At 46.9% G+C, this 15,800-nt stretch overlaps 1 protein-coding gene across 1 annotated transcript; it reads left to right on the plus strand.

The window, feature by feature from the left end:
* The first annotated feature begins 1,991 nt into the window (after positions 1-1,991).
* On the plus strand, positions 1,992-15,443 carry LOC110540780 (filaggrin-2-like). The gene is made up of 9 exons (XM_060393347.1): positions 1,992-2,157; positions 2,942-5,289; positions 5,378-7,135; positions 7,211-7,999; positions 8,075-8,570; positions 8,723-10,946; positions 11,053-12,319; positions 12,395-13,322; positions 13,376-15,443. Exons 1-9 carry the CDS (start codon positions 2,020-2,022, stop codon positions 14,861-14,863), a joined length of 11,436 nt encoding a protein of 3,811 aa, XP_060249330.1. The 5' UTR covers positions 1,992-2,019; the 3' UTR covers positions 14,864-15,443.
* Positions 15,444-15,800: the final 357 nt, after the last annotated feature.

The following is a 15,800-nucleotide window of genomic DNA, read 5'->3' on the forward strand; positions in this document are numbered from 1 at the left end:
AGGAAGGTTGAGAATCAGTATTCTAGGCCATCTCATACTCTTTCGTTTTTTCACATGCGACCTTTTCTAAACATATGAAAAAGATTGGTAATATGGTATAGTTTCTTTCTTATTCGGTGTTTGTGCATAAAGCTTTGAGCTCTAATTCTACACTTTCAAATTCTTGAATTGATTGATAACTTTTAAAAGAAATGGTGTTTAATTGAGTGATAAGATAGTGAGTTTCTGGCCCTTGATAAAGGCTATCTTTAGATTCTACAGTACCAAGAAATTATGAACACACTGTCCATTTTTTATTTTCTGTGAGACTTGTGGATATAGTTTGCATTCTGATGAACAGAAAGGATTTTAATAGTAAGGTATCTATCACTTTTGCCGCAGCTAGGAATGATGGAGCATGTAATTCTTGGGAGGTGTAAGCAGGGAGATCAGGAGTCAGTGGTCAGACTTGGTTATGAAGCAACTTTTTGAGGCCAGCCTAAGCTACATGAGATCCTGTCTCAAAAATATTAAAAAAAAAAAAAAAAAAAAAAAAAAAAAAAAAAAAACAAAGAACTTAAACAGGAAAGAAAAGAGGAAACTGAGCAAAAAATAGATAAGCTGCCTGCCACATGAGTGTGAGGACCAGAGTTCAGATCACAGCACCTATGTAAAAGCTAGGAGTGGTAACATCAGTTTGTAACCCTGGTGCTGTGCTAAAGAGACACTGGTGGCTCTCTAGAGCTCATTTGCTAGGCAATTTAACCAAACCAATAAGCTCCATGTTCATTGAGGGTCCTTGTCTCAAGATATAAGGCAGAATGCTTAGAAAATGACCTAGCGTCTAAAGAACTTATGTTGCAAATGTGAGGGCCTGAGTTCAAGTGCCTAGAACCCACAGAAAGGTGGGCATGGTGAGTGAACATCTGATGTCTCAATGTTCCTACAGCTAGTCTGGCAAGAAGTGAGGAGCGACACACAAAAAGAAAACCATGACTCAAACAAAGTGGAAGGTAATAAGCAACAACTAAGGTTGCCCTTGGATCTCCATACACGCACCATGGTACACATATGTCTGTACAAATTTATAAATAAAAACACACATACACGTTCTCACATATCATATATACATTTACATACACATACATAATTCACTCACACATAAAGGAAAAATATAAAAACAGTATGAAGGATGATTGAGGAAGACACTAAATGCTGGCCTCTGGTTTCCACACACACGCCCACATATGTGCATCAGTTCCCAAACATACATGTGTACATACATACACAGAAAAACATACATGTATTACACACATGCCAGAAAATAAATGAAAATGAAGAAAAGAGAAAAGAAGAGATAAGGAGAGGGATAGAGTGGAAGAGAAAAGGATAGGAGAGAAGAGGACAGAAGATATGAGACAGACTAGGGTCATAGTATCTAGAGGATACTGGGAACTTTGGGATCCCAGAGTAATCACCAGAACACTTAATTACCCAAAAATATATTATATAAGGAATATTCAAGACAAATAACATGGGGACCTGAGATCATCCCAGTTGGGCCAGTAACATGCCCAAAGTTTTCTTTGTGTTGACTATATTACAAAAATCCTGAACCATACTTAGATGTTGAGGATGGAGGAGGGGGGAGATGTTTTAAAAGTTATTTTATCAGTAGTTCTCAACCTGTGGGTCTCGACCTCTTTGGGAGCCCAACAACCTTTTCACAGAGGTTGCATATCAGATATCCTGCAAATAAGATACTTACATTATAACTCGTAGCAGTAGCAAAATTACAATTATGAAATAGCAATGAAAAATAATTTTACGGGGGCTTATCACAACATGAGGAACTGTATTAAAGGGTCAGACAACTAGGAAGGTTGAGAACCACTGCATTGTATTAAAATAAGTCCTGTTGGTAAATTAAAAGAAAATGAGGCCTCTCTCTGTCTTTCTTTATATAACTTTGTTCCTTTCTCTCTCTAGGTTCATTTAAACTTGAAAAAAAAAAACAAAAAAAAAACAAAAAAAACAAAGATGACAGACCTCTTAAGAAGTGTTGTCACAGTCATTGACATATTTTACAAATACACCAAGCAAGATGGAGAATGTGGCACACTGAGCAAGGATGAGCTAAAGGAACTGCTGGAGAAGGAGTTCCGGCCAATTCTGAAGGTATATGTTAAGTCTGAAGGACATTGGGGGTTTGTATGAGTTCTAAGACCAAGATTAGCTACCTAGAAAGTTCACAGCCCCAGCTGATTTTGAGAAAACCAAAGTAATAATCTTTTGAGCTAGGATATCGTAAGTCTATTAGTCTGCATATATTTTTTTAAAGGCAGTTGTTTCTTCCACACTTTCCTCTGTTCTTCTACTTAGACTCCAATGTTCTCATGCACTCAAACTTCACATTCCATGTAAAGAAGTAAATGCATGCTAAATTAATTAGTTAATTAATTAATTTACTAATGATCCCAAAAAATGGGGAACAATATTATAAAGGAATGTCATAGAAAGTAGAGTCAACAAGTGGCCAAGAAGATGTATTTGAAAACAAAGTATATGTATTATTTTTTACTATTTAGCAAATATTTAACTAATGAATTTAACATATCTGAAGGCAGATACATAAATATTTATGATTAAATGTATGTAAAACTAAAATATATATATGCCAGTTGAAACCAACTGAAGTTGGTTTGTTCCATGCTTTCCATATGTCATGACCTAAGTACTTAGGCTTAGTTCCTTAGGATATCTTCTTTCACAAATCACAGTAGTCTTTATTTTTTTATTTAATCCTTCACATATTCTAGGTCCTATTAACCTAAAGTAATGACCAAATGGATTAAAATCATATAACACACAGTACACAAATATACTAGGTGCTAGTAGGTTGCTTTAGCTGAAAATGTGGCTGGGCTGACCATGTCTTCCTTGATATGTTTTCTGTATACAGAACCCAGATGATCCAGACACAGTAGATGTCATCATGCATATGCTGGATCGAGATCATGACCGAAGATTAGACTTTACTGAGTTTCTTCTGATGGTATTCAAACTAGCTTTGGCTTGCAACAAGGTTCTTGGAAAAGAATACTGTAAAGCTTCAGGGTCAAAGAAGCATAGGCGTGGCCATCAACACCGAAAGGAAGAAAGCGAAACAGAGGAGGAAGAGGAGACACCAAGACAGAAATCAAATTTCAGACATTCAAGTTGGAGTGAGGGAGAAGAGGAGCATGGACATAGTTCTGGGGGCTCAAGGGGACCTGCAAAGCATAGACGTAGGTCCAACTCTAGGAAGTTGGAACAGCAAGGTGAATTATCCAGCTCAGTAGAAGCTAGGGAAAAACACCAGGGGTCTAGCTCTGGTCACTCTTGGCATAGTAACAAAGAGAAATATGGTTCCAGATCTGAAGAGCTAGAAGAAAACAGAAACAAGTCACCTGATAGCTCCTCTAGAGAATCTGGAGAAGACGATGAACCTGGATATAGCTTAAACAGTCAGGGAAGAAAAGGTCATAGTGGAGTGTCACATGGACTGGAGAAACATGGATCAAAGTCTACTCAGTCAAGTAAGGGTGGAGAACAAAATCTTGGGCCTAGTTCTACAAGTTCAAAAAACAGTAAGATACAAAGCCATGCATGTGGTAACAGCAACTCTAGTAAGTGCTGCAGACCACAAAATGCTTCAAATTCTTGTCAGGCAGGTAGATCCGAAAGAAAAGGAAATCAATCTTGCTGTACCCAGTCAAGTTGTCAATCAGGAACCGGTGGAGGACAAGGTTATGGATGTGTCTCTGAAGATCAGTCCTCTAGATGTTGTCAACCTAAACCTAGATCCTGTAGCTGGTCTTCTAGTCAGAGAAGGTGTGGCTCTAAACAAGGTGTTCAACAACAAAACTGTGGAAGACAAGAAAAATTGGGTTCAAGTCATTCTTCTTGCTGTGGACAATATGGGACTGGAGCAACTCAAACTTCTGGTTGTGGTCAACATGGAACAAGTTCCTGTGGACACTCTTCAAGCTCTCATCAAAATGGGTATAGTTCAAATGAATTTTCCAAATGTGGTCTGCATGGGTCTGGTTTAGGGCAGTCATCCTGCAGTGAACAACATGGAACAAATTCAAGACAGTCCTCTGGCTTTCAACAATATGGACACAGATCAGGTCAGTCATGTTGTGAGCAATGTGGTACTTCATCAGGTCAATCCTCAAGTTGTAGTCAACATGAGTCTGGATTGAGTCAGTCCTCTGGTTTGGGGCATCATGAGTCTGGCTCACATCAGTCATCTGGCTTTGGGCAGCATGGGGCTGGCTCAGGTCAGTCATCTGGCTCTGGGTATCATAGATCTGGATCAGGTCAGCCAACTGGCTCTGAGCAGCATGGGGCTGGATCAGGACAATCATCTGGCTTTGGGCAGCATGGGTTTGGTTCTGGTCAGTCATCTAGTTCTGGGCATCACAGATCTGGTTCAGGTCAGTCTTCTGGCTTTGGGGAGTATGGGTCTGGATCTGGTCAGTCGTCTAGTTCTCCACAATATGGATCTGGCTCAGGTCAGTCATCTAGCTCTTGGCAGCAAGGGTCTGGGTTTGGGCAGCATGGGTCTGGTTCTGGTCAGTCATCTAGTTCTGAGCATCACAGATGGGGCTCAAGTCAGTCATCTGGCTTTGGGCAGCATGGGTCTGGGTTTGGGCAGCATGGGTCTAGTGCTGGTCAGTCATCTAGTTCTCCACATTATGGATCTGGCTCGGGTCAGTCATCTAGCTCTTGGCACCATGGGTCTGGGTTTGGGCAGCATGAATCTGGTACTGGTCAGTCGTCTAGTTCTCCTAAGTATGGATCTGGCTCAGGTCAGTCATCTAGATCTTGGGAGCATCGGTTTGGTTCTGGTCAGTCATCTAGTTCTGGCCACCATGGATCTGGCTCAGGTCAATCACCTGGCTTTGGGGGGTATGGATCTGGATCTGGTGAGTCTTCTAGTTCTCCACAACATGGATCTGGCTCAGGTAAATCATCTAGCTCTTGGCAGCATGGGGCTGGCTCAGGAAAGTTATCTGGCTTTGAGCAGCATGGGTCTGGTTCCGGTCAGTCATCTAGTCAAAGGCAGCATGGATCTGGATCAGGAGAGTCATCTGGATTTGGGCATCACAGATGGGGCTCAAGTCATTCATCTGGCTTTGGGCAGCATGGGTCTGGTTTTGGGGAGCACGGCTCTGGTACTGCTCAGCCCCAGCATAGCAGTCAACATCCTGAGTCTGGGCATCAGCAGCCCTCCAGTTCAGGATCTGGAAGACCTCCAAGAAGGTCTCCAAACCAGCCTGATAGCAGTGAAGGTGAGGAGCACTCAGAAGGTTCACAGAGGCATAGAATATCCTCCCATGGTCATGGTCAGTGTGGACAGCAGCAAAGAGAGTCAGTTCAGGGAAGACATGGAAGTCCTCAGAGGCAGCCCCAGCATAGCAGTCAACATCCTGAGTCTGGGCACCAGCAGCCCTCCATTTCAGGCTCTGGAAGACCTCCAAGAAGGTATCCAAACCAGCCTGATAGCAGTGAAGGTGAGGAGCACTCAGAAGGTTCACAGAGGCACAGAATATCCTCCCATGGTCATGGTCAGTGTGGACAGCAGCAAAGAGAGTCAATTCAGGGAAGACATGGAAGTCCTCAGAGGCAGCCGCAGCATAGCAGTCAACATCCTGAGTCTGGGCATCAGCAGCCCTCCATTTCAGGCTCTGGAAGACCTCCAAGAAGGTCTCCAAACCAGCCTGATAGCAGTGAAAGTGAGGAGCACTCAGAAGGTTCACAGAGGCACAGAATATCCTCCCATGGTCAGCATGGACAGCAGCAAAGAGAGTCAATTCAGGGAAGACATGGAAGTCCTCAGAGGCAGCCAGAGCATAGCAGTCAACATCCTGAGTCTGGGCATCAGCAGCCCTCCATTTCAGGCTCTGGAAGACCTCCAAGAAGGTATCCAAACCAGCCTGATAGCAGTGAAGGTGAGGAGCACTCAGAAGGTTCACAGAGGCATAGAATATCCTCCCATGGTCAGCATGGACAGCAGCAAAGAGAGTCAATTCAGGGAAGACATGGAAAACCTCAGAGGCAGCCCCAGCATAGCAGTCAACATCCTGAGTATGGGCATCAGCAGCCCTACAGTTCAGGCTCTGGAAGACCTCCAAGAAGGTATCCAAACCAGCCTGATAGCAGTGAAGGTGAGGAGCACTCAGAAGGTTCACAGAGGCACAGAATATCCTCCCATGGTCAGCATGGACAGCAGCAAAGAGAGTCAGTTCAGGGAAGACATGGAAGTCCTCAGAGGCAGCCCCAGCATAGCAGTCAACATCCTGAGTCTGGGCATCAGCAGCCCTCCAGTTCAGGCTCTGGAAGACCTCCAAGAAGGTCTCCAAACCAGCCTGATAGCAGTGAAGGTGAGGAGCACTCAGAAGGTTCACAGAGGCACAGAATATCCTCCCATGGTCAGCGTGGACAGCAGCAAAGAGAGTCAATTCAGGGAAGACATGGAAGTCCTCAGAGGCAGCCCCAGCATAGCAGTCAACATCCTGAGTCTGGGCATCAGCAGCCCTCCATTTCAGGCTCTGGAAGACCTCCAAGAAGGTATCCAAACCAGCCTGATAGCAGTGAAGGTGAGGAGCACTCAGAAGGTTCACAGAGGCACAGAATATCCTCCCATGGTCAGCGTGGACAGCAGCAAAGAGAGTCAATTCAGAGAAGACATGGTAGTCCTCAGAGGCAGCCCCAGCATAGCAGGCAACATCCTGAGTCTGGGCATCAGCAGCCCTCCAGTTCAGGTTCTGGAAGACCTCCAAGAAGGTCTCCAAACCAGCCTGATAGCAGTGAAGGTGAGGAGCATTCAGAAGGTTCACAGAGGCACAGAATATCCTCGCATGGTCAGCATGGACAGCAGCAAAGAGAGTCAATTCAGGGAAGACATGGAAGTCCTCAGAGGCAGCCCCAGCATAGCAGGCAACATCCTGAGTCTGGGCATCAGCAGCCCTCCAGTTCAGGCTCTGGAAGACCTCCAAGAAGGTCTCCAAATCAGTCTGAAATCAGTGAAGGTGAGGAGCACTCAGAAAGTTCACAGAGGCATAGAATATCCACCCATGGTCAGCATGGACAGCAGCAAAGAGAGTCAGTAAAGGGCAGACAGGGGGGTCCTCAAAGGGAGCCCCAGCATAGCAGTCAACATCCTGAGTCTGGGCATCAGCAGCCCTCCAGTTCAGGCTCTGGAAGACCTCCAAGAAGGTCTCCAAACCAGCCTGATAGCAGGGAAGGTGAGGAGCACTCAGAAGGTTCACAGAGGCACAGAATATCCTCCCATGGTCAGCGTGGACAGCAGCAAAGAGAGTCAATTCAGGGAAGACATGGAAGTCCTCAGAGGCAGCCCCAGCATAGCAGTCAACATCCTGAGTCTGGGCATCAGCAGCCCTCCAGTTCAGGCTCTGGAAGACCTCCAAGTAGGTCTCCAAATCAGTCTGAGATCAGTGAAGGTGAGGAGCACTCAGAAAGTTCACAGAGGCATAGAATATCCTCGCATGGTCAGCATGGACAGCAGCAAAGAGAGTCAATTCAGGGAAGACATGGAAGTCCTCAGAGGCAGCCCCAGCATAGCAGTCAACATCCTGAGTCTGGGCATCAGCAGCCCTCCAGTTCAGGCTCTGGAAGACCTCCAAGAAGGTCTCCAAACCAGCCTGATAGCAGTGAAGGTGAGGAGCACTCAGAAGGTTCACAGAGGCACAGAATATCCTCCCATGGTCAGCGTGGACAGCAGCAAAGAGAGTCAATTCAGGGAAGACATGGAAGTCCTCAGAGGCAGCCCCAGCATAGCAGTCAACATCCTGAGTCTGGGCATCAGCAGCCCTCCAGTTCAGGCTCTGGAAGACCTCCAAGAAGGTCTCCAAATCAGTCTGAGATCAGTGAAGGTGAGGAGCACACAGAAAGTTCACAGAGGCATAGAATATCCACCCATGGTCAGCATGGACAGCAGCAAAGAGAGTCAGTAAAGGGCAGACAGGGGGGTCCTCAAAGGCAGCCCCAGCATAGCAGTCAACATCCTGAGTCTGGGCATCAGCAGCCCTCCAGTTCAGGCTCTGGAAGACCTCCAAGAAGGTCTCCAAACCAGCCTGATAGCAGGGAAGGTGAGGAGCACTCAGAAGGTTCACAGAGGCACAGAATATCCTCCCATGGTCAGAGTGGACAGCAGCAAAGAGAGTCAATTCAGGGAAGACATGGAAGTCCTCAGAGGCAGCCCCAGCATAGCAGTCAACATCCTGAGTCTGGGCATCAGCAGCCCTCCAGTTCAGGCTCTGGAAGACCTCCAAGTAGGTCTCCAAATCAGTCTGAGATCAGTGAAGGTGAGGAGCACTCAGAAAGTTCACAGAGGCATAGAATATCCTCGCATGGTCAGCATGGACAGCAGCAAAGAGAGTCAATTCAGGGAAGACATGGAAGTCCTCAGAGGCAGCCCCAGCATAGCAGTCAACATCCTGAGTCTGGGCATCAGCAGCCCTCCAGTTCAGGCTCTGGAAGACCTCCAAGAAGGTCTCCAAATCAGTCTGAGATCAGTGAAGGTGAGGAGCACTCAGAAAGTTCACAGAGGCATAGAATATCCACCCATGGTCAGCATGGACAGCAGCAAAGAGAGTCAGTAAAGGGCAGACAGGGGGGTCCTCAAAGGCAGCCCCAGCATAGCAGTCAACATCCTGAGTCTGGGCATCAGCAGCCCTCCAGTTCAGGCTCTGGAAGACCTCCAAGAAGGTCTCCAAACCAGCCTGATAGCAGTGAAGGTGAGGAGCACTCAGAAGGTTCACAGAGGCACAGAATATCCTCCCATGGTCAGCGTGGACAGCAGCAAAGAGAGTCAATTCAGGGAAGACATGGAAGTCCTCAGAGGCAGCCCCAGCATAGCAGTCAACATCCTGAGTCTGGGCATCAGCAGCCCTCCAGTTCAGGCTCTGGAAGACCTCCAAGAAGGTCTCCAAATCAGTCTGAGAGCAGTGAAGGTGAGGAGCACTCAGAAAGTTCACAGAGGCATAGAATATCCACCCATGGTCAGCATGGACAGCAGCAAAGAGAGTCAGTAAAGGGCAGACAGGGGGGTCCTCAAAGGCAGCCCCAGCATAGCAGTCAACATCCTGAGTCTGGGCATCAGCAGCCCTCCAGTTCAGGCTCTGGAAGACCTCCAAGAAGGTCTCCAAACCAGCCTGATAGCAGTGAAGGTGAGGAGCACTCAGAAGGTTCACAGAGGCACAGAATATCCTCCCATGGTCAGCGTGGACAGCAGCAAAGAGAGTCAATTCAGGGAAGACATGGAAGTCCTCAGAGGCAGCCCCAGCATAGCAGTCAACATCCTGAGTCTGGGCATCAGCAGCCCTCCAGTTCAGGCTCTGGAAGACCTCCAAGAAGGTCTCCAAACCAGCCTGATAGCAGTGAAGGTGAGGAGCACTCAGAAGGTTCACAGAGGCACAGAATATCCTCCCATGGTCAGCGTGGACAGCAGCAAAGAGAGTCAATTCAGGGAAGACATGGAAGTCCTCAGAGGCAGCCCCAGCATCCCAGTCAACATCCTGAGTCTGGGCATCAGCAGCCCTCCAGTTCAGGCTCTGGAAGACCTCCAAGAAGGTCTCCAAACCAGCCTGATAGCAGTGAAGGTGAGGAGCACTCAGAAGGTTCACAGAGGCACAGAATATCCTCCCATGGTCAGCGTGGACAGCAGCAAAGAGAGTCAATTCAGGGAAGACATGGAAGTCCTCAGAGGCAGCCCCAGCATAGCAGGCAACATCCTGAGTCTGGGCATCAGCAGCCCTCCAGTTCAGGCTCTAGAAGACCTCCAAGAAGGTCTCCAAACCAGCCTGATAGCAGTGAAGGTGAGGAGCACTCAGAAGGTTCACAGAGGCACAGAATATCCTCCCATGGTCAGCGTGGACAGCAGCAAAGAGAGTCAGTTCAGGGAAGACATGGTAGTCCTCAGAGGCAGCCCCAGCATAGCAGGCAACATCCTGAGTCTGGGCATCAGCAGCCCTCCAGTTCAGGCTCTGGAAGACCTCCACGAAGGTCTCCAAACCAGCCTGATAGCAGTGAAGGTGAGGAGCACTCAGAAGGTTCACAGAGGCACAGAATATCCTCCCATGGTCAGCGTGGACAGCAGCAAAGAGAGTCAATTCAGGGAAGACATGGAAGTCCTCAGAGGCAGCCCCAGCATAGCAGTCAACATCCTGAGTCTGGGCATCAGCAGCCCTCCAGTTCAGGCTCTGGAAGACCTCCAAGAAGCCCTCCAAACCAGCCTGATAGCAGTGAAGGTGAGGAGCACTCAGAAGGTTCACAGAGGCACAGAATATCCTCCCATGGTCAGCATGGACAGCAGCAAAGAGAGTCAATTCAGGGAAGACATGGAAGTCCTCAGAGGCAGCCCCAGCATAGCAGTCAACATCCTGAGTCTGGGCATCAGCAGCCCTCCAGTTCAGGCTCTGGAAGACCTCCAAGAAGGTCTCCAAATCAGTCTGAGATCAGTGAAGGTGAGGAGCACTCAGAAAGTTCACAGAGGCATAGAATATCCACCCATGGTCAGCATGGACAGCAGCAAAGAGAGTCAGTAAAGGGCAGACAGGGGGGTCCTCAAAGGCAGCCCCAGCATAGCAGTCAACATCCTGAGTCTGGGCATCAGCAGCCCTCCAGTTCAGGCTCTGGAAGACCTCCAAGAAGGTCTCCAAACCAGCCTGATAGCAGTGAAGGTGAGGAGCACTCAGAAGGTTCACAGAGGCACAGAATATCCTCCCATGGTCAGCGTGGACAGCAGCAAAGAGAGTCAATTCAGGGAAGACATGGAAGTCCTCAGAGGCAGCCCCGGCATAGCAGTCAACATCCTGAGTCTGGGCATCAGCAGCCCTCCAGTTCAGGCTCTGGAAGACCTCCAAGAAGGTCTCCAAATCAGTCTGAGATCAGTGAAGGTGAGGAGCACTCAGAAAGTTCACAGAGGCATAGAATATCCACCCATGGTCAGCATGGACAGCAGCAAAGAGAGTCAGTAAAGGGCAGACAGGGGGGTCCTCAAAGGCAGCCCCAGCATAGCAGTCAACATCCTGAGTCTGGGCATCAGCAGCCCTCCAGTTCAGGCTCTGGAAGACCTCCAAGAAGGTCTCCAAACCAGCCTGATAGCAGTGAAGGTGAGGAGCACTCAGAAGGTTCACAGAGGCACAGAATATCCTCCCATGGTCAGCGTGGACAGCAGCAAAGAGAGTCAATTCAGGGAAGACATGGAAGTCCTCAGAGGCAGCCCCAGCATAGCAGGCAACATCCTGAGTCTGGGCATCAGCAGCCCTCCAGTTCAGGCTCTGGAAGACCTCCAAGAAGGTCTCCAAACCAGCCTGATAGCAGTGAAGGTGAGGAGCACTCAGAAGGTTCACAGAGGCACAGAATATCCTCCCATGGTCAGCGTGGACAGCAGCAAAGAGAGTCAATTCAGGGAAGACATGGAAGTCCTCAGAGGCAGCCCCAGCATCCCAGTCAACATCCTGAGTCTGGGCATCAGCAGCCCTCCAGTTCAGGCTCTGGAAGACCTCCAAGAAGGTCTCCAAACCAGCCTGATAGCAGTGAAGGTGAGGAGCACTCAGAAGGTTCACAGAGGCACAGAATATCCTCCCATGGTCAGCGTGGACAGCAGCAAAGAGAGTCAATTCAGGGAAGATATGGAAGTCCTCAGAGGCAGCCCCAGCATAGCAGTCAACATCCTGAGTCTGGGCATCAGCAGCCCTCCAGTTCAGGCTCTGGAAGACCTCCAAGAAGGTCTCCAAACCAGCCTGATAGCAGTGAAGGTGAGGAGCACTCAGAAGGTTCACAGAGGCACAGAATATCCTCCCATGGTCAGCGTGGACAGCAGCAAAGAGAGTCAGTTCAGGGAAGACATGGTAGTCCTCAGAGGCAGCCCCAGCATAGCAGGCAACATCCTGAGTCTGGGCATCAGCAGCCCTCCAGTTCAGGCTCTGGAAGACCTCCACGAAGGTCTCCAAACCAGCCTGATAGCAGTGAAGGTGAGGAGCACTCAGAAGGTTCACAGAGGCACAGAATATCCTCCCATGGTCAGCGTGGACAGCAGCAAAGAGAGTCAATTCAGGGAAGACATGGAAGTCCTCAGAGGCAGCCCCAGCATAGCAGTCAACATCCTGAGTCTGGGCATCAGCAGCCCTCCAGTTCAGGCTCTGGAAGTCCTCCAAGTAGGTCTCCAAATCAGTCTGAGATCAGTGAAGGTGAGGAGCACTCAGAAAGTTCACAGAGGCATAGAATATCCACCCATGGTCAGCATGGACAGCAGCAAAGAGAGTCAGTAAAGGGCAGACAGGGGGGTCCTCAAAGGCAGCCCCAGCATAGCAGTCAACATCCTGAGTCCGGGCATCAGCAGCCCTCCAGTTCAGGCTCTGGAAGACCTCCAAGAAGGTCTCCAAACCAGCCTGATAGCAGTGAAGGTGAGGAGCACTCAGAAGGTTCACAGAGGCACAGAATATCCTCCCATGGTCAGAGTGGACAGCAGCAAAGAGAGTCAGTTCAGGGAAGACATGGAAGTCCTCAGAGGCAGCCCCAGCATAGCAGTCAACATCCTGAGTCTGGGCATCAGCAGCCCTCCAGTTCAGGCTCTGGAAGACCTCCAAGTAGGTCTCCAAATCAGTCTGAGATCAGTGAAGGTGAGGAGCACTCAGAAAGTTCACAGAGGCATAGAATATCCTCGCATGGTCAGCATGGACAGCAGCAAAGAGAGTCAATTCAGGGAAGACATGGAAGTCCTCAGAGGCAGCCCCAGCATAGCAGTCAACATCCTGAGTCTGGGCATCAGCAGCCCTCCAGTTCAGGCTCTCGAAGACCTCCAAGAAGGTCTCCAAATCAGTCTGAGATCAGTGAAGGTGAGGAGCACTCAGAAGGTTCACAGAGGCACAGAATATCCTCCCATGGTCAGCGTGGACAGCAGCAAAGAGAGTCAATTCAGGGAAGACATGGAAGTCCTCAGAGGCAGCCCCAGCATCCCAGTCAACATCCTGAGTCTGGGCATCAGCAGCCCTCCAGTTCAGGCTCTGGAAGACCTCCAAGAAGCCCTCCAAACCAGCCTGATAGCAGTGAAGGTGAGGAGCACTCAGAAGGTTCACAGAGGCACAGAATATCCTCCCATGGTCAGCATGGACAGCAGCAAAGAGAGTCAATTCAGGAAAGACATGGAAGTCCTCAGAGGCAGCCCCAGCATAGCAGTCAACATCCTGAGTCTGGGCATCAGCAGCCCTCCAGTTCAGGCTCTGGAAGACCTCCAAGTAGGTCTCCAAATCAGTCTGAGATCAGTGAAGGTGAGGAGCACTCAGAAAGTTCACAGAGGCATAGAATATCCTCCCATGGTCAGCGTGAACAGCAGCAAAGAGAGTCAGTAAAGGGCAGACAGGGGGGTCCTCAAAGGCAGCCCCAGCATAGCAGTCAACATCCTGAGTCTGGGCATCAGCAGCCCTCCAGTTCAGGCTCTGGAAGACCTCCAAGAAGGTCTCCAAACCAGCCTGATATCAGTGAAGGTGAAGAGCACTCAGAAGGTTCACAGAGGCACAGAATATCCTCCCATGGTCAGCGTGGACAGCAGCAAAGAGAGTCAATTCAGGGAAGACATGGAAGTCTTCAGAGGCAGACCCAGCATAGCAGGCAACATCCTGAGTCCGGGCATCAGCAGCCCTCCAGTTCAGGCTCTGGTAGATCTCCAAGTAGGTCTCCAAATCAGTCTGATATCAGTGAAGGTGAGGAGCACTCAGAAAGTTCACAGAGGCATAGAATATCCTCCCATGGTCAGCGTGGACAGCAGCAAAGAGAGTCAATTCAGGGAAGACATGGAAGTCCTCAAAGGCATTCTCAGTTCAGTCATAGAGTATCACATAGTACTCATTGGCAGTCAAGGGATAGTATTATACAACAATCACATAGAGGACGTGGCCCTTCTCGGAGAAAGAATTTTAGTTCTCCCAGTAGTAGAAATCATTCTGATTCTAGTCAACATTGGAGACATGGCAGCTATGGTAGGGAAGAATATGATTATGGAGAGTCAGGATATGGACCTTCTGGAGGCATTAGGAAAAGCATAAATTCCAGTCTTTGTTGGTCAGAAAGAATCACAAATACAGATGTGTCACCAGATGGACAGTCCTTCTCTCTACCTGACCATGGAAGATCAAATGGAATTAAAGGAACTGAAGCTCTAGATCTCAAACATAGAGAGTCATACACAGGTTTTACGCAGCCAGTTGATTACTATAATCTATTTGAATCTAATACACCTAGAAATGCTGTTTCTAGTCCTGGTCATTCTGTAGTCCAACCTGAACATTCAAATTATAGTAATGTTAAATATGAATACAGTAATAAAGAAAATGAAGAAACTACTCAAAGCCAGCCAGTGGACCAGACTGGTTTTAACTATAGTCCATATATATCATTTCAGGAATATTCAGAAACCAATCCAATTGGAAGTCAATATGGATTCAACACTAATGATAGCCAAGTGTGTAGCCATATCCAGTCAAGTGATAGCTACCAGCTGTCAAGTGACAGCAAAAAAAGCAATCAAAGACATTTTTCCAACAACTCTGTTCACAGTTTATACTGTATGGGAACTGAAGAGTATGAATATTTACCAAGTGCAACCATAGTGAGTGAAGGAAGACTAGGGCAGGAGCCGGGATATAAGCTTTCAGGGAGAATCAGAAATTGTAATCAGTTTGTAGATGACAAGAAGACAGGAGCCAGAAGTTGCCATGAAATGGGGGGAATGAATTCAAGTTCTGCCTACTTAGAGAGCACCACTCCACTATATACGTATGTCCAAGAACAAAGATACTCTTACTTTGATTGAGAAGCCAGTAATAAGCATGATAAAGCAAGTTAAGAACTAAACCAAGGAATAAAGGGGATGCTTTGTAAGACAATAAAATGTTTAACATGATTCCTTATTCTGGCAGTAGGTGGTATATTCTTTCATATTAATTGTATTACTAAATTTAATGTTGTTTGGTGCAAGATATTTTTGTAGTACTCTAAAGTCACTGATCTTCTTGGATAAAAGAAATTAAATGAAATAAGTTAAAGTATTGGAACTATATTCAGAAGTACACAATCAAAGTGTATATGATTTTGGTGTTTGGGAATTAAAATTAACATTTAAAACTTCTCTAAGACAAGAATTTGGGTTTTCCTCATACAGTTTTAATTCATCATTAAAACTTTATCCAAGAAGCAAAGGTCATAGCTTAAAAGTCACAATTTTTCTAGTAATGGTATAACATATTACATGTTCTGGACAAAGAATTTGATTTTTTCCTGGGTGGAGATTCAGATTATTTTCATCTTTTGTGTTACCATTAAAATTCTATTACTCTTAAATTTATTGTCATGATTTCTTAGATACAGAAACCAGAAAATTGTATTGGATTATAATTGACAATAAACTTTTCATCTGAACATTTTTTTTCATTTTTTATCTGTACAGACATTACTGCACTTTTCTTCCACCTCTGTGTAACTAGTAACAGTAAAACAGTCAGATGCTAACAATACAGAGTCAAAGGAAAGGAAAAAAATCAACCATATTTAGTCATTTTCTCCTTTAAATTATTGTCCAGATAATTTACAGAAAGACTTTCCATTGCATTCACTGGAGATACTTTAATTAATCATTATCAACTCAGCCAATATTAAATATAGTTCCATTAGGCTATTCCTAATATACTCTGCACTCTGAGAGTAAGATTTATGTGCTATAGACTCTTTCTGTCAAATACATGAATAGAGAT

The sequence above is a fragment of the Meriones unguiculatus genome, chromosome 10, assembly GCF_030254825.1.
Source record: "Meriones unguiculatus strain TT.TT164.6M chromosome 10, Bangor_MerUng_6.1, whole genome shotgun sequence".
Taxonomy (NCBI): Eukaryota; Metazoa; Chordata; class Mammalia; order Rodentia; family Muridae; genus Meriones; species Meriones unguiculatus.

Bases quoted from the DNA above. Each gene is read 5' to 3' on its own strand.
- LOC110540780 (XM_060393347.1), top strand. From the start codon at position 2,020: ATGACAGACCTCTTAAGAAGTGTTGTCACAGTCATTGACATATTTTAC. The intron at 5,290-5,377 runs GTCTCCAAACCA...GGTCATGGTCAG, and splicing joins TCTGGAAGACCTCCAAGAAG to TGTGGACAGCAGCAAAGAGA. The intron at 7,136-7,210 runs GTAAAGGGCAGA...GGGCATCAGCAG, and splicing joins GACAGCAGCAAAGAGAGTCA to CCCTCCAGTTCAGGCTCTGG.